We start from the raw sequence: 26,745 nt of genomic DNA, 5'->3' as shown, positions 1-26,745 counted from the left end.
TTTTTTTTTTCCAAAATGTTCCGCGGTAGCTCCAACAGCGCCCTCTATTGCCGCACCTCCTCAATTTTTTTTTACCAAAGAGCACCAAGGAATGGGAAATTGCACCAAGGCAAATGATCGAGAGCACAAAGGCAAATTATGGAGGACACCAATGTTCGTGAGGACACCAAAAAAGCAAAATAGTACCCCACCTTGTCTGTACAATCCAAGCTTGAAGAAAACAAAAAAAAAGGCCAAAAAAAAAAAAAAGCCGCGTCCCCGCGTCAATTCTGGAACTTTGGTCTGACCAGAGACCGAAATTTTTTTTGGCCTTATATTTAAATTTTTGACACAGATTTTTAGAGTCTTGGCGATGTAAATTTTTAATATCTGGTTTTCCCCTTCCTGTACAGAACTTCATAAGCATTGGATAATCATGCAGTGCTATGCAAGAACTTGTGAGTACAAAATTCACAAGCTTGCTTGGGTGCGACATGAACCCACGACCTGCTGTTTAAAAATTGCCAGCACCTTAGCCCCTCGACCACCAAGCTTGATGGGGGGCATGCTGACCACATGAATCTGATACTGTAATCGGTTATTTTTAATGAACCTGTTAAGGCCTTGATTTTATATGCCATCTAAGCCTGGTAAGCTCAGTGCTGGTTAAACCAGGGTCATGCCCATACACAATTTATGGCAGTAAAACTGGGATGCTAGCACTTTGTAGAGTGAGAGTCAGCATTTTAAACCTTCCTGCATTCTCATCTTACAAACACTAAATTTCAATGTTATTGTCGCTCTTAGTTTAGAAAAAAGGCTATTATATTTAGCAAAGACCAATTTCAAGGTACCACTCCATGATTCAATCCTTTTTTAGCACATTTATGGAAAACAGCTTGTCTGTGTAATGTGCACACCATGAAAATATCAGGACTGCTGGTTATTAGCAGACAGCCGTATTACTCTCTTCTGCATGTTTGAATGTGGCAATCTCACTTCATTTAAAAATGTTCACCATTATCTCTCCTGTCTCTGTTCAGAAAGCCGTTTTAGAACTCAAGGCACTGGAGGAAGACCACGGCAAGCTGAAGGAGAAGTTTGAGGCGTCCAAGGCACGCAACAAGGTCCTGGCTAACGAAGTCAAGTCAGTCAAGCAGCAGCTCAACACGCTGCTAGACAAAGGAAAACACGACAATGAACTGATTGAAGCCCTGCTGGTTAGTATTGAAATTCGGCTCTCGGATGAAGGACATTTTGGTGATTTGTGATCTGAAAATGGACAAAAGACATTGAATTATTAAAGGCTTAATGCCATAACATGTGTTCATTATACATGTTTTCTTGGCATTCAGCTGAAGTCCTGTATCAGCTATTGTAGCAAGTGATTGGGAAGTTAAGTTTTTTTTAAAGTGATTGCATGTTAGTTTAGCAACCAATTTTTTAGCTTTACAGCAACTTAACTCAGCTCTTTTTGCAAATGATTTCAAGTAAGTAGTATGAAAACAGATTTCAACTGTGTTGGAAAGTTCTGTTTCCTTTATCATCATTTAGATAATTTCGAAAGCAGAAAATCCCCATGGCACCCAATTTTCCAAAATTTTAATTTTGTTATGACCTTTTTCAGAAGATAGGGACTCTGTCTAATAACTTTAATAAAAATTTGATAAAGTTCAAGTGAAAGTTGACTAGTTTTTTGGAGTGCCTTTGTCAAAGCTCATTTGAATAGCTTGTGAGTTGAATTTGGACTCGAGGACTTGTGATGGACTTGCAGAGATTTTGCGATGGACTTGACTACAGCCGTGGTTACAACTATCCTCAGCCAAGTCGTTTGGTCAAGACCCCTTTAAAATGTCAGATCTTTATCTCTGGTTGGGGACTTTCTGTTCAGAGACGAAGCAGCATCAATAAAGCTTATTTACAGTTTTGGATTTATTCTTTTGATTTTCTCTTTTGTGCCACCAGAGCCAGCAGAGCCAACTGCAGAAGCACCTGGAGCAGAGCAGCAAGCAGCATCAGGAAGCTCAGAAGATGAAGGCCCAGGCCAGCCAAGAGATGCAGCTGAGGAGCCAGCAAGACGCTAACACGGTGGAGCAATTACGACTCATCCTTAAGGAGAAGGAAGCCAAGGTTCGACAGCTGGAGGAGACAGTTCAGGAAATGAGCACATTGGTAAGAGTTTTAAAGAAACATTTTCTGTATTTCTTTTCCCCACATGTTTCATTGTACCCCTTCCACTTTCCACTTTTCATTTTAAACTTTCCACTTTTTGATGTTCAACATTCCACTGTACAATTTCCTTCTTCCGCTTTCCACTTCTAACTTTGCATTTTCTGTTTTCCTTTTTCACTTTCCACTTTTCACTTTCAACTTTGCACTTTCTACTTTCTATTTTTTCACGTTCTACTTTCCCTTTTCCACATCCCGTTTTCCACCTTCTACTTTCAATTTTCAACATTCCACTTCCACATTCTACTTTCAATTTTCCACATTCCACTTTCCACGTTAGACTTTCCGTTTTCCACATTCCACTTTCTACTTTCCATTATCCACATTCCACTTTCAACTTCCCTCTTCCCATTTTCTTTGTTCCCTTTTCCACTTTTCACTTTTCATGTGATTTTTATAAATGGATTTTTAAAATACATTTTTTCTATGCTGATTAAACAATTATTACAAATCATTTTTTTCCCTTCTGGACATCAAATGACAATAATTCTCTAAGTTTGCTTTTGTCTGCTTTTCAATATGTATATTTCTTGAACTGTTTTTTTTTATCAGCATGAACAGCAGCAGCAGAGGATCCAGCTGAACGGTTACACAGACACACCCCCTGACAGACCCCAGAGCAGACCCCTGACCGTCATATCAGTGGACAGACCAGCCACGTCGGACAGGCACAGCGGCTTGTCGTTTGGTTCCCCAGCTCCTCCTCAATCAAGGTAACCATGAACAGATCAGGCGCACCATCTATCATCTGTCATTGCATATGGGCAATTCCACGGTTACTCACGTTACATTTTTGATGTACTTTTGAGTTTCCTTGGGCTTTAATTACCTTACTGAAACTTACCTAACTTACCTTACATAACTGTTATCCCCATGGTAGATAGAGTAGACCTAGACCTACCTAAGCACCAAAGATGACATCCAGAAAAATGTGTTATGTATGATAAACAAGACGCACAAAATCGGTTACTCACGTTACGAAAATGTAACGTGAGTAACCGTGGAATTGCCCATATAACAGTGGCTCCCATAGGAAAGCGCTCGTGTAAACAAACCGTGACGCCATGATGATTCAGGTCTATTTTAGGATAACAGTACTGTCATTTCACTTTGCGTGTGCTCCGTGCTATCAGACTACAATTCTGGCAAATTTCTGTCATTGTAGTTGGTGAATGCAGCAAACAGAGGTCGTTGACATTTGTGCCAATTTTCATGGATATACGTACCACAGAATTTCGCACATTTGATCACCAGTCAGCACTTAAAGCGCTACTCAGAAAAGATGGGGTAACAAGCCAAAAATCTTTGCTAACCCACTCAAAATGCCAAGGCTTAGCACAAAATTGTCTGCGATATTCAGCAAAGATGTTTCTCATGTGGTAAGCAGAGCCTTGAAATTGGACAAGACCAATGCCAAGACAAAAGCAACACGTCAAAAAGAACAAAGGCTGGCTCGGCACAAGCCTGAATTGTGATGTCGCGGCAAGTTTTTGCACTGCAAGTTTGCAAACGTTTAACACATTACAACTCTGGTGAATTTTGCAGGGAATGCTTTATGACATCAAATCCGGTTCGCGTTCACTTCCGCTAGAGGTATGAACTGGCCAACTAGATTTTGTTTTGGTTAGTTTCCCCCAAACTTTTTGAGGCCGCTCTTTATCTTTTACTCAATTTTCTTGGCTCGACCCCCTCCCGAATCAAACAAATTAAACGTTCCACCAGTTGGCATCCGTAGCAATCTTTTCTTACCATCTCTGTTTAACGTTGTCCCTTATTTTGTGTGTTTCATAGGCAAGGCACAAGACCGCCATCAGGCAGTAGAAGTGCCTCTAAACTGAGTAATGGAGATGGGTCAGGGAGGGTGTCATCCAGGGGTGTGCGGCCATCCAGCACAGGGTGAGTCTGTCCAGGGTGAATGTCCTGTCTAGAACACGGCAGTGTTATAGACCTTTATCATGCTGCCACCATTTCAGTCGTGATTCCTGTATCCAATAACAGTACTGAATGATAATGTTTCTTGTGCAAAAAGGAACCAGACTATTTTTTCCTTCCAGCCTTGCTTCGGGTACGTTGATTTAAATGCGAAAAAATCATGATGGCCTCAACAAGATACTGGTCTATTAGAGTGTACTTCAAAATGTTTCTTGAGGGAGTGTGAAAATGTTGACGACTTAGTTTTTCCCAAGATCCATGCTCTGAACTATGGACTTCTCCGTCAACTTTGTGAAATTGTATGCTTCGTTGGTCTTGACCGCAAACATGTATCTGATTCTGGACCATTTTTGCACTTTGGTTACACTGAAATTACGTCATTGTTCCGACCAAAGTTGAACCGAGACTTGCGATTGGTTCACTGACGTTTCAAGATGGCTGAAGGGTAAACAAGTTTCAGCAGATGACATCACTTTGTTACCACAAAAAGAGTTTAAACAGTGGGTTTGTAAAGTCGGTTGGGTAAGGTTGATACATAACAATTATTACTCTGCCTAGGGAAAAATACTTTAAAAGTAAGTGCCCAACGTTTGCTTGTAAATCGTATAAAATTGAGCAAAACATTCGCCTTCCCATGGTGGTCATGACGTCACGAACAATTTTTTAGTCAGCAGGCACTGGAAACATGTTTCAAGTCATTGCTGTGATGTCAGAAACATGTTCCAGGTCAAGGGTCACCAAAACGCAGCCCTGGTGTGCTCTCGTATGGCGCGAAGTGCGCACGTCACTTATTTTATTCTGAATGTGCACATTAGCACTCAACAACGAGTTTATATGTGATCCTTCCAAACGTATTTATGCTTGTGTTTGTGCATGTAATCAATAAGGGACAGGTGAGTGACTGCAGTAATATATATATTTTCTTTTTCAAAATTCTGACTTTTCCACTTCCCCGTTTGTTCTTGCCCTCTCCCGTCCACCCCCAGGAGCATGACCTCAGCTTCAGGGGAAGGGTCAGAGGAATGGAGGAGGCAGCTACAGCAATACAAATCACTGTGTCAGGTGGCCGAAGTGGAGAGAGATAAACTCATGGAGCTGGTGCAGATACTGCAGAACAGGTCAGCGTTTGACTCATGTCAAGACCTGACTACATTCAATGTATTACAGTATCTAATATTTGATAGGTTAAATTCTCTGCCTCTGAGTGTCTCTTCCTCGACGTCTGATTGGCCAAGCTTAAGCCAACCGCACACCTTTCTGATTTTACCGGTTCACCGGATCACCGGTATGGTTTTTATTCACAATTGCGGAGACCGCAACGTAAAACAGCACACACGCCTGATTCTGTTCTATAATCGTTCATGTGGTGATCTGTCACATGATGACCAGTCACGTAATGACAAAATGACAGCCGTCAATTTTGAATCATGTTACTTCCTTTGTGAATCTGATTGGTTAACATAAACATTGCGATCAGCGAAATCCGGACGTGAAAAAAACATGCTTGATTTCATCTGGTTGCCCAGTGTATGGTCAGATCGGTCCGATTTTATAGCGCACACCTCTCCGAATCTGGCCTAATGATCCGGTGAAACGGTAAAATCGGAAGGTTTGCGGCGAGCTTTACTTTTAGATGAGCCCAGATGGGCAAAGGTGTGTACAAAAAAATATCTAAATCAAGTTGACCCACATAAGAGTTTTTGGAATTAAGGCAAGGACTTTCGTTCAGACACTAGGTGGTCTCTGACCTCCATAAAGAAATGTTTGATTTTGTAATATATGAGTCAATTCCAATGAGAACCAATTAACTCTTTCAGTGCCCGTGACATTTCAAAAGTTTAACCCTAAAGTGCCCAACTTTGAGTGTTTTTTTTAATTGTTCAAAATTCTGTAAAAAAAAAAAAGGAAATAAGCTTTACTCACTAAATTTGTTGTTGTTGCTCTCTGGTATATCCTTGATACATTGGAAAGTCAATAGTAGTCACGTATATAGTGATACACCGTGAAACACTATCCTGCACTCAGGGGAATTCCGCACTTTTTGCAGAAAATGGGCTATCAGTGCTGCGCACTCTCGCAAGAACACGAATGAAACAAATAAATACAGGTCGTACCTGAATGAAAATGATATTATTAGAAAGAGCGAGAGCGCCCCCTTGTGATAACATGCTTACTCTACCTTGTACATGTACGAGGTTTGGCGATATTAAGTACGAACATTACCTCGTACATGTACGAGATTGGCAATTTCAAACTAACAAATATACCTCGTACATGTACGACTTTGGCACTGAAAGAGTTAAAAAAAAAAAAAAAAGTTGGAAACACTATTTATTTGTAATAGATTTCAGCAAGTTTTTTGTATCCCTAGCAACTTTTGAGCCTTGATATGTGTATTTTGTACCGCTCTAAAACAGAAATGTAGGAACTTGAGTTATTATGATGTTTTGTTTGACTCGCCCACTTTCATGAAGCAAATGGCTAATTTTTGACACTTATTTCATTTGTTTGGACACTTTGCACTGAAGAATCTACACACACACACAAATTTGTTTTTCAGACAGACTGATTGCAGCATGGAATCTGTTCTTTGAAAAAAAAATTCACCCCCCCCCCCCCCCCCGCCATACCATCCTATACATGAAGCCATTCTGTCATTTGAACACAGGGCCGATGACGCTAACATCAAGACCACGGAGGCCCAGGCCAGCTTACAGGAGCTCAAGCAGCGCAACGTGTGGCTGGAGAAACAACTAGGCAAGGTCAAAGTGGAGAGTGGCAGCAACAGCGGCAAAGGGACCAAGAAGTCGTCAGCGTCTGCGACAAAGGCAGCGAGTTCAGGGAGTTACATCACCGATGGCGATCTGGTGAAGGGGGAGTTGGCCCTTAGTCAGCAGACACTGGACGAGCTACAAACGAGGTACTCTAAGACTTTTATAAACTGAGTAATTTGATCATTCTTTGGGCATTTCATAGTGTTGGTCCTACATTCTGGACAATTCAACGGTATGTGGGGTGCTGTGGTCCAATGGTTACGGTGTTCGACTCGTGTGCCGTGGTACATGGGTTCGAATCCTGACGGGGAACATGGTGCTTGTGCTCTTAAGCAAGGCACTTTACCATTATTGCTTTTAATTCTGATAAAGCGTATCAGTTTAATTGCTACGGTGATTTAAAAAAGAAATTATTCAACCAACTTTTCTGTAGGAGAAAATTGGCTCAATATGCCTTGGGGTGGGACGAACTCAGACAAATCGATTATTTTTTTGTACCCATAAATTCATTTTTTTTTCAGTAGCAGGCAGCCGCCAAGCTTCAAAATACCTACATGTTTCATTTGTGGCATTTGGACAATTTTGTAATTTTGGCTTTTGGGGTTTTATAATTCTGTGGAATTGCTCCTTCTTTGAAAGGCCAGTGGCAATTGGCCTTTAAGCTTGTATTTTTTGTCCATAACATGCAGAAAACTCTTGAGTGCTATCAAAAGTTTTCCTTTTTTGAACGAATGTTTTGGCCTTGTAAAGTTGTGCTTTGAACAAAGGCAACGTTTCTCTCTAAATGTACAAATTGTGAAAAGCAGGATACATAAAAAGCTGCTGCAAATTTCTTACAAACTGGACTGACCTGTTAACACAGATTGTGTATACATAGAGGGCCTGACGTTTTCATCCAGAATCTTTCCCAAAAACAGAAAGATTTGAGAAACTTGTACACTTTGTGTAAACAAGTTGAAGTTTGATATTGGTGCTGTTAGCTGAAATGTAACGTGTCTGGTTTCTGCCATGGATGATTCCAGAATGCGATTGGTTCGAACAACAAGCCAATAGGAAGACACATACTAGTGTCAGTGACGGTAAACATCTACCATTAACTGTGATTGGTCAACTCAAGCTGCCAGTCGGGTAACATGCGGGAATGGCCCCTCCCTGCTTGTCAATCAAACAGTTGGCATTGACCAATGAGATTGTGAGTTTTGGTCAGGTGATTACAGTAGCTCGAACAAACGCGGTCACACGCTATGGAGAAACTTACAGAAACCAAAGGTGGGCGGGGCCTATTGCTTGAGGCAGGAATGGTCCATTGTGTGCCATGGGACAAAGCCACGCTGCATTTTGCTTCAATTGCTTGGTTGTATTCATTCTGTAGCTCGAACAAACTCGGTCACACGCTATGGAGGCACTTACAGAAACCAAAGGTGGGCGGGGCCTATTGCTCGAGGCGGGAATGGTCCATTGTGTGCCATGGGACAAAGCCATTCATTCTGGGGTACGTGCAGCACTGCACGTACTTCAGAGAACATGGCAGTGATCGTTCATTTCGTGAAAAAAAAAAAATAGAACCTCAGTCATTTGGGTCATTTGATAAACTGATCATTTATTTGTAAACAGAGAAAGTACAGCAACGGACATGTTTTGTGTTGGTTTTTTTTGTCCAGACTGAAGAGATTCATACGAAAACTTATTAGAATTCTTTAAATAGAAAATTGTTCAGGATGTTGTTATTGTAGACCATTGTGTTTCCACTTGGATGTATTTTGCAATATCCAGAAAGACTGTCACATAAATATTTGTTTAAGGCGTCAAAATATTGAGGACAAAAGATGTTCAAGCACTGAAATATTTGGCAATCATGTTTCTTTTCAAAACACATGTGTGTGTATTTAATAAATTCCCTGTATTTCTGGGAAAGGTCCCTTCCTGTTGACATACTGTGGAAAAAAAAACAAGTTGTTTAAGGGCATGGTACTTACGGTGTGTGAAAAGCTCAGCATTACGTGAAACTCCCATTTGCCAAAACCCCTGAACTGTACCTACCGATTTCACTGTGACTCTTATCAGCTGTTATCAGCAAAGTAATTATAAGATAAACACTTACCCTGGCACCCACTTCCCCAGGGCCAGTGACCACAAGCTGTGGTAATTGCCCTATCAATTACGGCATGCACATCTGGTAGCGGGGACTACTTGCAGTGTGTGTGCCTTGAAGAGCATGGCTGAAGTCGGACTGTTTCTTATTTGATATCTCGAGATATATTTGATCGATTTTTATGATTCAAAGTTGCTCACATAATAACTTTTGACACTTTTCCAAATACTTTACATTATAAACAAGAACCTAGTAGACTTTGGTAGATATTTTTTGTCAGTAAGCTCACAGGCAGAGGCACCATACACCACCTGTTCACGGCTCGTTAACTCTTGATCAGATAAGAGAGATCGCGTTGAAAGCTGCTTAATCTGAAATCGGTAGGTACGACCCGAGTTTTTATGACAAACTCGGGTCTAGCCAAATGGGAGATTTACGTAATGGTACTTTCGTTGTTTATGTTTCACACCTTTTTTGCGGAGGATTCTTATAAAATCTAAACAAAACTTATTGTTAGTGATTACTCAGAATCAAGATTGCTTTAGTCTGTTTATCTGGTGGATTCTGGCAAAATAATTTTTTTTATCTAGACTAAGTTTATCCCCCTATTAGAAAAACACCTGTTCACGCTAGTCTCTTATCTTATGCCTGCCTGGTCGTAATTCCTAAACAATGAAAACAAGAAATAGTGTGTGATGACTGAATTGGCTGGCTTGGTTGGGTTGCTCAGCTGAAAAACACATTTTGGTTATCTGTGATTATATGGATGAAGAAATTATATAACATACACGCAGTTACACAAATTAGCACAAAAATTCTCATCTTTTCTATTTTGTCACTGAATACAGCAAACAGACTATATGAAGTAATACCCCCTCCCAACCGCCACCCCCCCCCCCCAAAAAAAAAGGGTGGTGATGGGGGCAATCTTTCCTTTCCTCTGTGGCGTAGGTTCTTAGACATTTAGACATTATTCATCTATCTGTAAAAAGCAAAGTTTGAACAAGCTAATGAAGTTTTTGAAGGAGTATAATTGTTGAAATAATAGGAGATTTTTTTTCCAAATGTTTACCTCTTAAACTCGGGAGAGATTTTATAAATATTGTCCATATCTTGGCATTGCTCACATTTAAAAACATTTGTACTCTTCTCGGAAATACAGGGCGAGTAAAAAAAGACACACAAATGTCGGGACCGTAGTTTTAGTGAAGTTCTGCATGTAGCACTTTCAAAATCTAGGACATGAAAGCCCAATTGATAAGCTTTCTTTTAGTACAAGAATCATTCACATCACTTGTGTAATTTTGAAGTTACAGCATTTTAAACACAACCACCATTTTAAAGTTCTGTCCTTGGATAGCAAAAAAGGTAAGTGTTCTTTCAGCAAAACGAAAACACATCACATAGGAATGTGTGTGAGATGTTTTCGTGTTGCTGAAAGAACACCTTATTAATTAACCCTTCCAGACCCTTCAAAAATCTTCTAGGCAGTCCTAAAGAACTTTGTAAAATTGATAGGTAGCCACGCCACGGTTGCTTTACAGTGTCCATGGTGCTGGATGTCCCTCGGAAGTTCAGTTGAAAAAAAGAAAGTGCTTTGGCTACTTCCGCAGTGGAGAACAAACTGTCAACTTTTCTTCATGATTTTTTTGAACAGGTTAGCCATCAAGATTGATGAAAACGATGCCTTGAAGTCGGCTGTCAAAAGCACCCTAAAGGTAAAAGAAGAAGACCTGAAGCTGTATCACGATATGATGAGACAAACCAAGGAGGTTTTCCTGCAGGGACTGCGGCAGTTTAGACAGAACGGAGGGAACAATAGCTAGGAGGACTGGAACTAGGAGCTTAGCAGGAGAGTCATGGAGGGGTAGCTTGACATGATGCGACAAATCATGGAGCTTTTCCTGCAGGGACTGCGGCAGTTTAGACAGAACGGAGGGAACAACAGCTAGGAGGACTGGAACTAGGAGCTGAGCAGGAGGGTCATGGAGGGGTAGCTTGACATGATGCGACAAAGCAAGGAGATTTCCTTCCAGGAACTGCGGCAGTTTAGACTGAACAGAGGGAACAACAGCTACGAAGTGTGGATCTATAGGAGCGTAGCAGAGTGGTCTTGGATGGGTAGCTTGACATGATGCGAACAAACCAAGGAGATTTCCAGCAGGGAATGCAGCAGTTCAAGCAAAACAGAGCCAGGATGACAATATTATGAACTCTGAACTCTTGGAATACCAAATCGATTTAGAGAAAAATAAAGCCAACTTTATAATGTCCAAAACCATCTCCAGCAGGTGTCAGTGTGAGTCGATATATTAGGCGCGGGCGGGATTACGTCAGCCGGTGAAAATATCTATTCATTTGCACACCAGTTTTCATCGGTTGCTATGTCACACCAATCAGTACTCCAGACCCATTGAGTTGCAAGAAAATGGGTCAGGGAGCTAGATAAGCCAATACATTCATTCCTGAATGTCCACGCCCACATACATATGTGATGCGATCAAGCTAAATGAGTCGTTTGTCGACCCCGGTCAAAGTTTGGTTTATTACAGAGTTGAAAAGAGCACAATCTCAGCATTACTGCTGTGAAAACCGCATGCTGATACCATCTTTAGTTTAAAAATTATGGAAGTCGGAACACCAAGAAATGTGATGAAGTGACGTGATGAAGTGGCCCTATTTTGGCCTGTATCTCCAAATGAAAATTCCTGACAAACGACTCGTGTAGCTTGATTGCATCACATATGCTCACTGTGTGAAAAGATTTAAGGGTTGTAGATAGAGGAAGATCTTGAATCTGTAGAATGACAAAAATACAAACCAAAGACATTTCTCCCCCCCCCCTTTTTTTTTTTTTTTTAAACTTTTTATGGTAATAGCGTCAGTTTTTGTGATTTGTGTACTACAGTGACTAGGCATAGCCATAGACGACCATACTCGGATCAGACACACGCCTCAGAAATCGTCTGGTGTGCGACTTGAATCTAGAACCTCCTGATCAGACAGTCCACCAAATACGGTGCCTCATCAAACGTGGGGCACTCAGAAGCTATTAGACAGCAAAAAATGTCACAATACTAGCAACATTAACAAGGCTGCTAACCCCATAAACAGCCACTGGGAGTCACTCAGAGAAAATGAGACACTTTTTATTAGATATAAAAAAAATAACATTATTTACACTTGCATGAAAGAAATAGTAAAGACTGATAAAGCCAATTGGGGCCATTCCCTATCAGCAAACATCAGGAATGTTGATTCTTACTGCACTTTCCTTTGTCTTTGCACTTTTCAGTAATTCAACATCTAATGGGGGTTCTGATTGTTTTTGGTCAGTTGTTTGGAGACAGTTGTGTCTGGCTTGAGGAAAATAGGCCACGGTGTCAAAAAAGTGAAGGCCTACTTAAGGCCCCCCCCCCCCCCCAAAAAAAGTTGGTCTCTGGTCAGACCGAAGTTCCGGAATTGATGCGCCGACGCGTTTTTTTTCTTTCTTTTTTGTGGCTTTTTTTTTTTCAAGCTTGTATTATACAGACAAGGTGGGTACTATTTTGCTTTTTTGGGTCCTCATTGTACATTGGTGTCCTCCATAATTTGCCTTGGTGCCCTTTATCATTTGCCTTGGTGCAATTTCCCCATTCCTTGGTGCTCCTTGGTACAAACATTTGAGGAGGCGCGGCAATAGAGGGCGCTGTTGTAGCTTCCGTGTTAATTTGAAAAAGAAGGTTGACGCACATGATTAAAATCGACGCACTCGCTGACCAGAGACCGAGTATTTTTTTTTTTGGCCTAACGACAGTTCCCTTTTTTTTAATTACAGTGTTTTAACCTTGATGCAGTCCATGCACAGGGTTGGGATGGGGTTGAGGGACAATTGTGATTTTTTGTTTTGTAGTGAGTCAGGTATACCATATATTGTCAAACAATCTAACTTTGCAGTCTGAGAGTACTGTGGCCCATTGACACACAAAAATGCCAGAAGAATGCAATATTCAGAAGGACTTGGTTACCTTCTGTAAAAGAACTATGCAAGACTGCTCTATATATATTTTCACAGTCACTGGACTTTTTCTCCACTCGTAGACTCAAGTCATATTTTTTGGTCGGGTCCAACTTCAAGTCAACTGTCCATCCACATGTAGTGTGTATGGCCAGATCAAATTTGACTCCTTTGCTTAATCTGTAGAGTTCAGGTAACCTTTCCACTCTAGTCATTTTTTTTTGGGGGGGGGGGGGGAGGGAAAAAAGAACTGAATTGATTCAGAGTGCCATTTGTTGCCGTGCCACTCATGCAAAAAAAAAAACACCCTTTTGCCACACTGTTATGACAAGCGTGTTAAATCCACCAGTCTTTCTTCCCAGTGAAATGCAGTACATGTACTTCTGTTGTCAATTTGGAAACCCCCTTCTTTGTTGGTTGACATGATGTATTACCCTTCCGGAGGCGCCACACTGTTTATGCCGTGTTTTTTTCTGTAGTGAGATCCCATTATATTCCAGATATTATTTCCAATTGGTTCGTTGGAACTTCAATTTCAGATCAGGTTATTTGCTAGTTGGCCTTTCCCGAAGCTCGTACAAAGAAGTGGGATTAAGTCGAACTGATGTACGAGCCTTGATCCCAAATACAAACAAACAAAACACAAAAGTCAGGAGTAATTCTAGTTTTCACAAGCGTTTCGATGCCGAAATCATTTGCAGGTGGTTCGTTGGAACTTCAATCTGCAGTTATTTGCTAGTTGGCCTTTCCTGAGAAGCTCTTACAAAGAAGTGGGATTAAGTTGTACCGGATGTACAAGCCTTAATACCAAATACAAACAAACAAAACACAAAACTCAGAAGTAATTTTATTTTCCAAAAACTGTTGTAAAGGCGAATTTGGCTTTCAGTGGAGAAAAGAGAATCTATTTTGGGCTTGACTGGTTATTGGAAAGGGGAATAAAGTGTTGTAGTCGAGACTTTTTCTGAGACCGGACACAAGTGCTTAATATAATGGAATGTCAGATTTGAGTCAAGTCTAAAGTAAATGAGGAAATACTCTCAGTGCATTGACTTTAAATGTACTCAACAGTTGGATTGTTTGAATGTTACCGTTGTATTGAAAATAAGCATTTTATGGGAAAATTTATCTTGAAAAGGTATTGGACAGATCTTGATTCTCAATAAAAGCAAACCTGATCTTGAAAGTTGATCTTTAAAAGTATACATCATATTTTTTTCATCAAAAAATAATGACACTGTTTTGCATAGTTGTTTGCATTATTTTGTCTCCGTAAATTTGAGTAAATGGAATAAGCCAAATGGTACCTCAAGTGAGATTTGTTAAGTATGACGAGGTGCCATGTTTTGCATGGAGAATCTTCAAGAAGGTAATTGTAGACATTGTCACCAATCCATCGACATTCCTCTGGCTTTAGACTTTGTTAAAAGTTCTGTCATATTACAGGTCAGAGTACTGTAAAGAGAACTTTTTCTCTTTTACTTCCCCCCCCCCAATTTTACTTTTACAATAAGATACAGAAGATTTGGTGACTGTGCTGCAATAACGGCCTCGAGTTAGGACATTTTGGAGTTAATACCACAATTCGATGAAGTTGTGGAAAGCATTTTTTCCAAAAAAAAGTTTTGATGAAAATGGAAAATATTATTGCATCTCCAGACATTGTGAATATTCAATATATGACGAGAAATACAACACGGTATTGTTCTGATTAACAAAATCCTTATTTTCTAACAAGATTTTCTTGTTTTGGTGATGATTTATAAAACATGGCTTAAAGAAGGCTATTTTGTTTTCATTTACATCTGTAAGGCGGAGTCTTTAATCACAAAAATATCAACCCCTGAACCAGTTCATTAATTAATTTATTGTTCTTGTGTTAATCAATAAAATATCTATGTACTTTTTTCTAGAAATATTTTCTGGAATTTTTTTCCGTCCATATCTTGTAACCAGAAGCAATGTGTTTTTGCTTATTTTTTTTTGTACAGTTAGCACATATTTAAGATTTAAATGTAAATTGTATGTCTTATAAGGAACAGCGTCCTGCCACCCAGATTCATTTTGTAAAGTTTTTCCTTTTAAAAAATATTCTTGTTTATATGGTGTACATAAGTCTCTTAATTGTCAAAAATTATTTTACATATGACTTGGAATAACATCCGTCCGTTAACCGATAAAATAAATCTTATAAATTGTTGCATTGTGCTCTGAAGGGAAAATATATACATGTATAAAATTATTCAATTATTGAAATTAGTGTGCCTAACAACTTCCACCTTACATTGTAACATTAATCTGTTGAATAATGTGTATGATTTTTTTTGTGAAACCTCTGCAAAGTTGGTATATGCAGAATAATTAAAAGGTTAGTGCCTACATTGAATAAAATTGTTACAAGTTGACTAATCACATTTAGTGTTTGGATGTTTGTGAGTTGTCTATACCATTTGTAGAGCTGAGCTAGTCATTTTAACTTGGGTATTTTTACAAATACAACATGGTCGCGAAAGGATAGCGAAATTTCTCATGTTGGAAACCCTTCCGATTCTAAATGGAAGGAATTAGTGCAAAATCAGCTGAGACATTTACTCTCCTCAAAAGTTTAATAAAAATTTGATCAGTTCCAACCTTCGCAAAAAGCTTATTATCTGGACATCCGGTCTATTGAACTATGCAAATTTAAATTAACAAGCTAAGGCCAAAAAAAAAAGTTTCCGTTTTCTGGTATGGAGCTTGCCAAAAAAAATGTGGTGCGGCGACGCGGCTTTTTTTTTTTTTTACCTGATTTTTTTGCTTCAAATGTCGGGCTGATGACTGCAAATGGTGCCCGACTAAACTTAGTGCAAATATATGGGAGTCCAGAGAGGCCACATAAAGCTTATTCTCGACCATAACCCAATCTAAAAACACGTTAAAATTGTGCAGCAGCAGGATTCCAGTCAAACCAATGAGTTTGGCGGTTTTGAGACATCATCTTTCATTGAAAAAAAACCTTTTTCATTTTGCCGACGCGCATGGCTACGGCGACGCGCGCGCATACCAGAAACCGGAGACTTTTTTTTTTTGGCCTAATAATTGTTTTTATGCATTTGCTGGTATCGTCTGTAATTGTTTGTATGTCCGACCTTCATCTTCAATATTTTTAAACATCTGTGGATTCAGACTGAATTATTACCGTTGCATATGGTGCGTATTTGAAAGTGAAACTTGAAAGGCTTAATTGTGAGTAAAAGTTATGGAAATTCATGAAAATCATATAGTATGGATACATTTTGGGGGATGTGTTAGCCCTAATTAAAGGGAATATAAAACATTTGCTTTTGCTGTGATTTTCAGAAAAGGGTGGATTTGGGGGTTATTATTTCATAGCAATTATTGTCACACTGACTTGTTTGAAGTTTTGTGTTCGTAGAGGCTGGAAAAACCAAGAAAAGCAGTCATGTGATTGTAGTCTGGATCCCTGACCTCACTTAAGATGAAACGAAGCAATGTAATTTGAGGTCAGGGAACCAGTATAGCTGGCTTGTACCCATTCATTGGTGTGTAATCGATTGCAAACAAAATGCAGACTAACCAAATACAGTCGCTAAATTGGGGACAGTGTTTGGAAAAAAGCCTCTTTTTTTTTCAACGCTGGTCAGCCGACCAGCGTTGGAAATTGATACAAAAATACCACTTCTCTTGACAATGTCAGCACACCAGGTGCCATGATTTTACAGGATACTTTAGACTGTCATTCACTAACAGTCCAGTAAGGTATTTCATTTATTTCATGGTTTTGTTTTTTGATGTTTGCAAATGTTGTATATTCCCTTTAATTCCTATTGCTTTGGGGAGGGGGAGGGGTTGTACTTTTTATAAACATTTAAAGAATTATTTCCAAAACGCGACATATGCCATTTTATTTCCCTTTTAGAATCCTGCTCTCTCCTGGCTGCCCAAAAGCAATTTCGACAGCTGTTATATTAAGAATACAATAAAGCAACAACAACAAAAAACCCCAAAAACCGAAGCTGTTAGGCCTATATAACTAAACTATGCACAATTTTCACCTTTTTTCAATGTCACATTTTGGAAGTACTTTTCATTTAGACAGAAATCTCCTATCGATCAACACAATTCTACAAACTTGGCAAAAAAAAATCCGGAGATTATCTTCTATAACAACACAATATACCACTTCAGTGTTGAATTTAATGCTTATTATTATCCACAACTCCTAGTCAACAACTCTGACCTTAACTGTGACTTTTACGCGTTGTCACGTCGCCATTACTGATTTATTTCTTTGTGTACCCAATGAGTGATAAGAATCGCGTCACAAAGTCAATGAAAAATCTACCAGTACATATTGGGTTTTTTCAATGACTGACAGTCAAATAATAAGACCCTAGTTTGGTTTTCAAATTATACAAAGGGTCCAGTTGACTTTTGAAAGCATATTTTTTTTCCCGACTTGAATTTTTCAGAGGTGAGTGAATTCAATACATGGAGAAAAGACTGCACTACAGCAAATTTAGTCATTTTTTTCATAGAAAAATGAGACTATAGAAACACCCCGTTCTCACAGCAATGTTTGTAATACAAACAAACTCTTAACAAAATCTCAGTTGGCACAGTAGGCAAGTGACGTCATGTTTTTCCAAGCCATCTGGTCTTTTATTGTCTGAATATTTTCTCATTTTGAAACAATGAAGAATCCAGGCTATGAAATACCATACACAGAACTCACATACATGTATATCCATCCATATTAATGCTGTTTTTAATTTAATAACCCACCTGTCATGAATACTGGTACTTTGTGTTACCGCTTGAAAAAGAAAATACCGTGTGTTGATAATCTTTTCCAGTGAGCTATAACTTGAATTGTTGATAATCCCATCAGCGTACATGTTATGATAAATTTATGATAATTTGTTTTTGCATTCACTAGAAAAAAAACCTGTACCTTCTTGCAAATTTTCATCATCAAGGGAAATTAGCTTGAGTAACTCCAGCTACAATGCTCATCAGGAATTCTAAATGTCGAATTCCTGATGAGCATTGGAGCTGGAGTTGCACAAGCTTAAGGGAAATTACATTTGGCAAACATTGGCAGTGAGATTGTAACTCTACAAGGTGAACCTTCTTACACACGACAGAAAGATATTAATTTATCTGTGATTATTTATCTGTTATTATTTATTTATCTGTTATTATTTATTTATTGTATTAAGATAAACAGTTCTTCAGAAACAAAAGATGGCATTGAAATTCAAAGTTAGAAGAATACAGATTTTTTTTTTAAAATTTTTACTCAAACAAATCTTAGTTCCTTTCCACTTCTGGCAATTATACCAAAACACTTTTAGAATTAACAAAAATACAAGAAAATAAACGCTGAGAAAAGTCAGTTCATCTTTCACACAGATTCATACATTTCAAGGCTTTTCCCAAGCCAATTCAAATTTGTGTTTTTCCCCTTAAAAAAAAAAATTTAAGTTCAGCTATTTTCTCTCAAGGGGATTTCCCCCGAGTTAAATTATGATCCTCTCCAACAAAGCTTTTTCTTGGCACAAGACACTTTCCCGAAGTTTATCGCTACTAAATTTTGAAATGTAATGCTAGATTGGGGCAGTGCCATGAACTAAAAACGTGCTGTGCACATTGTGTTTAATGTGCTTGTTTTGCAACGACCATAACTCAGTGGCACATATTTTTCGGAGAAAAAATGTTGCAACCTGACGTCACTTCCGCGATTGTGCACAAAGTCTATGGAGAGTCTATGGAGAGTCAAGAACAGTATTGCCTTACAAAATTGGAAAAGTTTCTTAGTCCCAGATTCATGTCTTATCATTTTTGCAATGAATGACCTTCATTGAGATGATATATATGAAGAAAAAGTGGCGTCAGGTTGCAACATTTTCCCCCATATTTCCAGTGAGGGTACTTAACCACCCCCACCTCAAGAAGATGTTGACCTTTTTATAAACAGAAAAATGTAAAGAAAGTACTGTTATTATTGGCCAAACAGATGTTATATCTTACATAAATACACTGGTGTTATTTAACTTTATGTGTTCCATCACGAACTCGTGACGTATGGACTTGTTAAGTATACCTACATGTACATTAAAAAAAATATGGCATGTGACACTTGACGATGATTTTTGGCAAAAATACCGCAACTTTTAAGGCACTTTAAATGAGTTGTTCGAAAGGAAAACAACTAACCCACAAAGTGATAGCTCGGCAGTGTTAATTGGGGTCTTAAGTATTCATGTACTTTTAGCAAATTGGAAACACAATCAGGAAAAGTTATGGTTCAGGTTTCAGTCCCAGTTATTTGTTTGTTAAGGCTCTGAGAAAAAAACCCAACCTTTCATTTTTCTGTGTGGATTTTTCCAAGATACTTCATGAAATTCAAACTTTCATGGAGCCAGTTAGCAAGGTCCCAAAAAATAACAGTAATCATACCACATTCAACAATTGTATGTAATATCTTAATCAGGTTTTTCAAATAGTGACAAGATTGATTCAAAATAAGTATCTACGCCGTGCAATTCAAGAATTCATGTGCATACGAGGAACGATAACATAACTAATACAAGTAAAACTTGAGCAAAAATTAAAAACAGGAATATATGAAAACATTGTAAGGAAAATAACCCAATGCCAGACATTAAATAAAAATGGACAAAAGCTTTAAAATGTAAAAGGAAACTGCAGGAAATCCTTTCAAAACAAGGGGATAAAAATGCGACTTTATCGCAACGAACGTTGTGACCTTGAATCATCATGGGTGCTTCGTACTTCATATCTGAATCCATTGTTGTCAAGTCCATCCTAAGTCCTCACTTTTACATGAATTGTAACAAAGCCAAACTTATTGTTCACTCCCCCCCCCCCCCACCCTCACCCCCTTTAGTTGCACTGAACTCGTGGTAGCCTCGACAACAACATTTCAAAAGTGTCAGCATGGCTCATGGCAGTGATATTTCATTACCATTCAAAAACCAAAAAGGATAAAATGTTTCCATGGCAACACAGAATATCCCTTGTGTTATCAAATAGGCTTACTAGTACAACTTGGTATTCGGTACACTATATATGTACAATTGGCACAGGTTTGGCCTTGAGCCAGGGTGCCAGTGGGCGATTTTCATTGTGCACTGAATGTGACACAGACTTGGTTATCTGCCCACATCAAATGCAGGCAATTATTATCCTAACGTGAACAGTGCTATATACAACCCCCTCCTCCCCCCCCCCCCCCCACAAAAAAAGAAGAATACTTTAAAACTCTTTACAAGTAACGACATAAGCCTGTTGAAGATAATGACAACAGTTTCCGTGAAAATTGTACCCAAACAGTGCCACTATACTGTACATGTATTACTGATGAATCTATACAAAGGTAAAATAATCCTCCACCAACACAGTCCGGAACTGTTAATACTTTTGTACCTTGAAGGAATCTTGATTCCCCCCCCCGTTTCATTTTCTGAGCAATTTACATTTGTAATTAAACCTGAGTAGAGTATTTTCCAAACATGAAACTACTTTTAATTATTCATCCGCTTAGAAGCTTTGAAATAATGAATGGTTGTCACAGCAGTCCTTCCACCACAAGTAAAATAAATCTCAAATGCTTATGCATATTTAAAGAAAAGGTATACATGTATGTAGTGAAATTTTTTTAGAGACACCCAGCAGGATTTTAGATTGTGTTAATAAATCAATATTCTTATATTCCAGTATCTGTCGCACCATCAAAATTTATTTTATATTTACACCCCTACATCACTTAACCTTCATCTTTTCTCCATATCCATATCACGCAAAACATTGGCATCATTTAACACCGTATTAGCACTATAAAATACACAGTGTCTTAGTTCGAGATTGTCAAAAAAAAATTGTGACCCAGTAAAATACAATATTGCATAAAAATAATTGTAAAGAACCTCACAGACTCACAAAAGAGATTTGTTACATGGTGCAACCGTAACTCTTTAACTTACTGCAGTCATCACCATGCAAACCTTCAAATCTTAATTGTAAAGAGTTAATGGTACTAAAAATATGCAAATTTCAGTGATTAATACAGGTTTGAGATTTGTTAGCACTTTTCCTAACTCTTCCTAAAGCTCAGAATTTCAAATTTTAAGTCTCAATTTTTCTTCCCAATTACCCTGTTTGTAAGTAGATCAGTTTTCAATGTACAGTGCATTTCTATTACTATTATGTACAAGTTTGAATATACATGTATTTGTTTATAATTTTTTTTAACACTATGCTTGGTTTATCGATGGGCTGTTATCATCTAAAGTTGGCATTATCTCGAGAAAGTGGCCGGGTAGATACAAATAAAAGGGTACTACAGTTCTGGCTAGGACCTACCAGCACAGCTTGCCTGTTGACACGTTTATTGTAAAGGTTAGACCATAAATTATTGGGGGACAAACTCATTCAGATATTATTATTTTTTTAATATCTGTTGTTGACCTTTTCAAAAAAAATTCAATTAATATGTGGAAGATGTTCAATTTTGTAGCAGACGTTTTTAGACTTGGTTGGATTTCTTTCACTCACCTCAGAAAATTACATATTTCATTGCTGATTTTTTTTTTTTAATAATCGGACGTCCTCCAAATTTTTGGAGGGATAGTGAATCCCAAACCACCAGAGTGGCCTCATTTTGTGGAAGAACCCATGCACTTAAATGCTGTAGGTACTTCAGTGTCCGAATGTATCAATGAATTTCAAATAAGAGGGCCTCTCTCTTTCGAGTGCTCTCTTTACGGAAGGAATCAAACAAGTAAAGGTCCCCAACGTCATAGCATCAAGAGCCTAATTTGAAATTCCTCTTTAGGAGCAACATGCTCTAAGGTCCTTTATGGGTTACCATGACGATACATCTGAGTAGCACACTTTATGCAGAACCATTCAAGAAAAAGGGAACAAATCACCAGCGGACTTTAATAAACATAATACCTTAAATAGAACAAATATACAATCTGCACCTCCAGAAATTCACCAGGCGTTACTGTAATACTAAAATATGTGATCCGAAAATACTGGGCAAAAATATGTGGCTTACATGGGCGTCGCCAGGATTTTTTCTAGAGGGGGGCAAAAATTTTTTTGCCAAAATATGCTTGTATTTCTCAACACATTCTCGATTTATCAGTTTTAGAGGGGGGCAGGGACATTTTGGCCCCCCCCCCAACTCATTAAATTTACACCACTTTGTCTTCGCGCCTCTTTTTTTTTTTTTTTTTTTTTTTCTTCTTCCTTTTTTTTTTTTTTTTTTGCTTTTCCAGGGGGGGGGGGGCAAGTGCCCCCCTTGCCCCCCCCTCGCGACGCCCATGGTGGCTTACATAACGGTGTTGACGTCAAGTCCATCACAACTCCACACAAGTCTCTGACAAGTCCATCAAAAGTCATTCTTTTTTCTTATTAAGTCACAAGTTATTCAAATGGACTGTAACGAAGGCATTCCTTTATCAATTATCAGGGTGGTTACAAAAACAAAAGAAATGGCAAGACCAATTTTTGAATGAAATTTTGCCTGTAGCGCTTTCAAAATCTAGGATATGAAAGCCCAATCAGCGAGCTTTCTTTTAGTACACGAATCATTCAAATCACTCATGTACTTTTTAAGTTATGGAATTTTGAACACAAACAACATTTTAAAGTGCTGTCCACGGATCACAAACAAGGTGAGTGTTCTTTCAGCAAAATGAAAACAATTAATATCCCTATGAGAATTGTTTTTGTTTCGATGAAAGAACACCTACTTTATTTGTGAAACATGGACAGAACTTTAAAACGGTGGCTGTGTTTAAAATGTTGGTAACTTGAAATGTACATGAGTGATTTGAATGATTCTTGTACTAAAAGAAAGCTTGATGACTGTGACTAGCCTTCTGTATTGACTTGTGATTTACTCGTTATCGGACTTCTGATGGACGAGATTACAAGACTGCTTACATCATAGCACACAGCGAGCATCTTTTTCGTTTTTCTTCTGGTTTTTATCCGTCGAGTTGCTCCCTTAGCCAGTCCTCTTGCAAGCCGATGAGGAGCATAATGCCCACACCCAGGACGGTTCCCATGGCCTGAAGGCCCAAGAGCTGGACTTTCTTGCCCGGGTTGCCATTCAGCGTCTCAATCAATTCTGGAAACTATACGAGACAGACAAGAGCAGGAAAACAATGACTCTCTGGATTGACATTCAAATAAATGTAAGCTTGACTAGAGAAAGAGCCTTTCCTTCAAGGGAATAAACAACACTTGCAAACATCGAAAAACAAAACTACCAAATTATCACGAAATACCTTACTGTACTGTTAGTGAATGACAGTCTGAAGCATCCTGTAAAATCATGGCACCTTGAGTGCTGCATGTCATTTTTTTTTTAAAAGTGGTATCTTTGTATCAATTTCCCACGCTGGTTGGCCGACCAGTGTTGGAAAAAAACCTGTTTTTTTTCTTCAAATACTGCTCCAAATTTGTCAAATTTAGTTAGTCTGTATTTTGTTTGCAATCAGTTTCACACCTATGAACGGGTACAAGCCAGCTAGACAGATTCCCTGTCCTTACAATTCCTCAACGTCTGTAAAGTGCTCCGTTTAATGTTCAGTGGAGTCAGGGAGCCAGATTACAAGAACATGATTGTTTTACTTGGTTTTGCGAGCATCTACGAACCGGAAACTTCAAACAAGTCAATGTGACAATACTTTCTATAAAAATAATACTAACCCCCAAATTCAGCATTCCTGGAAATAACAGCAAAAGGAAATGCTGTATATTCCCTTTATTTGCTCTTAAAAAAATTACCCGTAGATTTCTCGGATGCTTATATTTTACCTCCTTTCAAATTCATTTTCCCGAATTGGAAGAAAGGACCTCTTTTATCCATGGTCCAAAAGGGGGATACATGGCAAAAAGTTGTGTATTATGTCACATTCCAATGCTTATAAAAGCCTTAGTTATATTGAATTCTCCTCCATAATCAAATTTGTTAAGGATTAAAAAGTTGCACACGTCCAAACCGAAACTGAAAGCATTGGAAGTAAGCATTGTACTTTTGTTTGCTGTTATTGACTTTTCAGTTTAAGGTTGAGTCCTTTTACACGTGAACATAATGATACAACAGTTGTTCTTTGTGAAGCACACACTGCCCTTCACCAACGTATTTTATAATGTGTATCGGTATTGTCCTCAAAACCAGCCAGCCAAACCAGGCAAGCTCGGTGGCCGAGTGGTAAGGCGTCGGGCACTTGAATTGCTCACCTGAAGTGTGATTTTAGGTTGCATACCTATGTTCCCTGAAATCCTTACCCTAACCCTAACCCTATATAACCCTAACCCTATATAACCCTAATCCTAAGGATTTCGGGGAACATCGGTATTGAGGAACATAGGTATTGGGTAGACTCCTTTGTTTTAAATGTTGGTATCACGATAAAAAAAAATCAGACAGACACTTCAAGTGCATTGAAGTGTCCGGCAGTCTCCTGATGACAAACAGAGCACACTGTTCGAAACGTCGAGTTTACACAACTGGTTCTTCTCAGAACTGCACAACTCAAAATGAGATATTATTCACACACCATGTGAAAAACATCTCTTTTTGAGTTGTGCTGTTCTGAGAAGAACCAACTCGACGTTTCAAACAATGTTCTGTTCGTCATCACCGCAAACCTTCCATTTTTTTCATAGAAATCATATAGCATGAATAAAAAAGAATTCTTAATGTGACAAAAACGACCAAAGTAAACAGAATAAGGCATGGTATCGTATATTCTAGAAATCATAAATGCATCATAAAAGTTCTCCCAACTTTTTTTTTTTTTTTTGCACAAGCGTACAGGTTTTGCACATTGCTCGCAATCCAGTATCTAATCCTATAGTCATAAAAAGGTCAAGAGAATTGTTTTTGTTTGAAAAGCTTGTACTTTGGTTGGAACACAATAAAACAAGTTACTTTGAAAATGGTTCACAATTAGTCTGTATGATGAGATAATGTGGGTACAAGGGGTATTTAATAAATACTCGATAACAGATAAGGACAAAGCTTCTTTGCACACGATTCAACAACAGTTTCCTGTTCCGGGTGATATACAACCACTTCTCTGGTTTACGAAGAAGTTATGAAGAGAAAATTAGCTGATCTGAAGAAAACTTGAATACTGTTAATAATTTCCGAAGCAAGGTTGCTTCTTGGATTTCTCATTTTTCCTAATAAGTCGAGTTTCCGCAGGTCACCTAGGTTCAAATCCCGCCAAGGCTGACATTTTTTTGTTTCCTTTTTGAAATATATGTACTAGATTCAACCGGAATATTCAGATTTGTTTCCCCCAAAACTCTTAAAAGAAACTTTCCATAAATCTAGAATGGGCATGATATATGACCCTCAGGAAAAAAAAACCCAAGGGAAACGTGTGCTGAAGACCAGTGTAATGTCTACAGAGATGCCACTTTTTCTGTTTTAACTGGAATTCCTATTTTTAAATCTCACAAAATTCTGGTTTTTCCGGCCGTCAAAAAAAAAAAACTGGAAAAAGAGAAGCAGGACTGTGGAAATGCGTTGATTTTTACCTCGTTGGTGCTCTCGAGTTAACATGTTGCAAGGATTGCGCACACGCGACACAACATTGTTCGTTGAAGTAGTCTTAAAAACAAGTCTTTGTTGTTGCTGAGCCTGCATGCGATACAGGCGGCCAATGTACTAGCACGCAGTATACGTGCTGCACTGCGTGCGGGCGTGTTGTGTGCTAAACATATAGGTGCGCAATCAATTGCGAAGAAAATGCGGACTAACGAAATATAATAAATTGGGAGCAGTATATGGAAAAAAGGTTTTTTCCAATGCTGGTCAGCCAACCAGCGTTGGAAATTAATACAAAAAATACCACTTCTCTTGAAAATGTCAGCACACCAGGTGCCATGATTGTACAGGATGCTTTCGACTGTCATTCACTAACAGTCCAGTAAGGTATTTCGTGATAATTTGGTAGTTTTGTTTTCTGATGTTTTCAAATGTTGTATATTCCCTATAAGCATAAATGGTACTGAAGGTTTTTAAAAATGCTTAAAAAATGTTCCTTTGGCCTTCAGGCAATGGTGTTATAAAAAAAATGCTGGGTACCAACCATGTTTTTGTCGCGTGCATCATGTTACTGGGCACATTTAATGTTGGTATGGGCTTCAGCCGAATACTAATTTGCCTACTTAGCCTGTTAATGTGACTCAATTTTTACTGCACTATTGTAACCCAAGAGGCAGTGATATACGAAGCAGAAATGAACACATTATTACAATAATACAGTGAAAATTGGGTCACTTTAACGGCTAATTAGGCACTAATTAGTGTTCGGCTGAAGCCCATACCAAAATTAATTGTGCCCAGTATCTTGTATATTATGAAATGCAATTGTAATTTTTTGACTACATGTGCGGTACACTTTGTTTCAAATGATGCATTTACTTTCAAACATCTGTAAAAGCTTTGAAAAATAACACAGAATGTAACGATTCACATTATGCAGCTAATTAATTTCACAGACTTTTTGATACCAGTCCTATCTTCACTCTGAGCAAGGATTTTCTCATTGAATTGGTAAACAGGTACTGTTCCTACAAAGGATCTAAGAAAAACCAAGAAAAACAATCATGCTCTTGTAGTCGGGCTCTCTGGCCCTTCTTAAGATGAAATGGAGCAATTTATAGACGTCCAGGAATTGTAA

General features: G+C 38.5%; 2 protein-coding genes across 4 annotated transcripts in view; one reads left to right on the top strand and one right to left on the bottom strand.

Moving 5' to 3' along the window:
- Positions 1–26,745, top strand: part of LOC119746144 (coiled-coil domain-containing protein 13-like) — a 70,614-nt gene that overhangs the window by 38,228 nt on the left and 5,641 nt on the right. The window contains exons 10-16 of one of the 3 annotated variants that reach the window (XM_038222950.1): positions 1,023–1,199; positions 1,945–2,151; positions 2,770–2,921; positions 4,000–4,104; positions 5,127–5,258; positions 6,809–7,060; positions 10,664–12,426. In XM_038222950.1, the coding sequence (XP_038078878.1) occupies positions 1,023–1,199; positions 1,945–2,151; positions 2,770–2,921; positions 4,000–4,104; positions 5,127–5,258; positions 6,809–7,060; positions 10,664–10,832 (1,194 nt within the window). In that variant the 3' untranslated portion in view covers positions 10,833–12,426. Of the gene's footprint in view, positions 1–1,022; positions 1,200–1,944; positions 2,152–2,760; positions 2,922–3,999; positions 4,105–5,126; positions 5,259–6,808; positions 7,061–10,663; positions 12,427–26,745 lie in introns of those variants that run through there. The other 2 variants (XM_038222949.1, XM_038222951.1) reach the window with 2 other exon arrangements.
- Positions 23,005–26,745, bottom strand: part of LOC119746145 (zinc transporter ZIP10-like) — a 29,817-nt gene continuing 26,076 nt past the window's right edge. Inside the window, exon 8 of the mRNA XM_038222952.1 lies at positions 23,005–23,178. Within this exon, the coding sequence (XP_038078880.1) occupies positions 23,029–23,178 (150 nt within the window). The 3' untranslated portion in view covers positions 23,005–23,028. The remainder of the gene's footprint in view (positions 23,179–26,745) is intronic.

Source organism: Patiria miniata, unplaced genomic scaffold (genome assembly GCF_015706575.1).
Source record: "Patiria miniata isolate m_02_andy unplaced genomic scaffold, ASM1570657v1 HiC_scaffold_7, whole genome shotgun sequence".
Taxonomy (NCBI): Eukaryota; Metazoa; Echinodermata; class Asteroidea; order Valvatida; family Asterinidae; genus Patiria; species Patiria miniata.
Note: the sequence above shows the minus strand (reverse complement) of the source record. Positions and strands in the feature narration are given on the sequence as shown.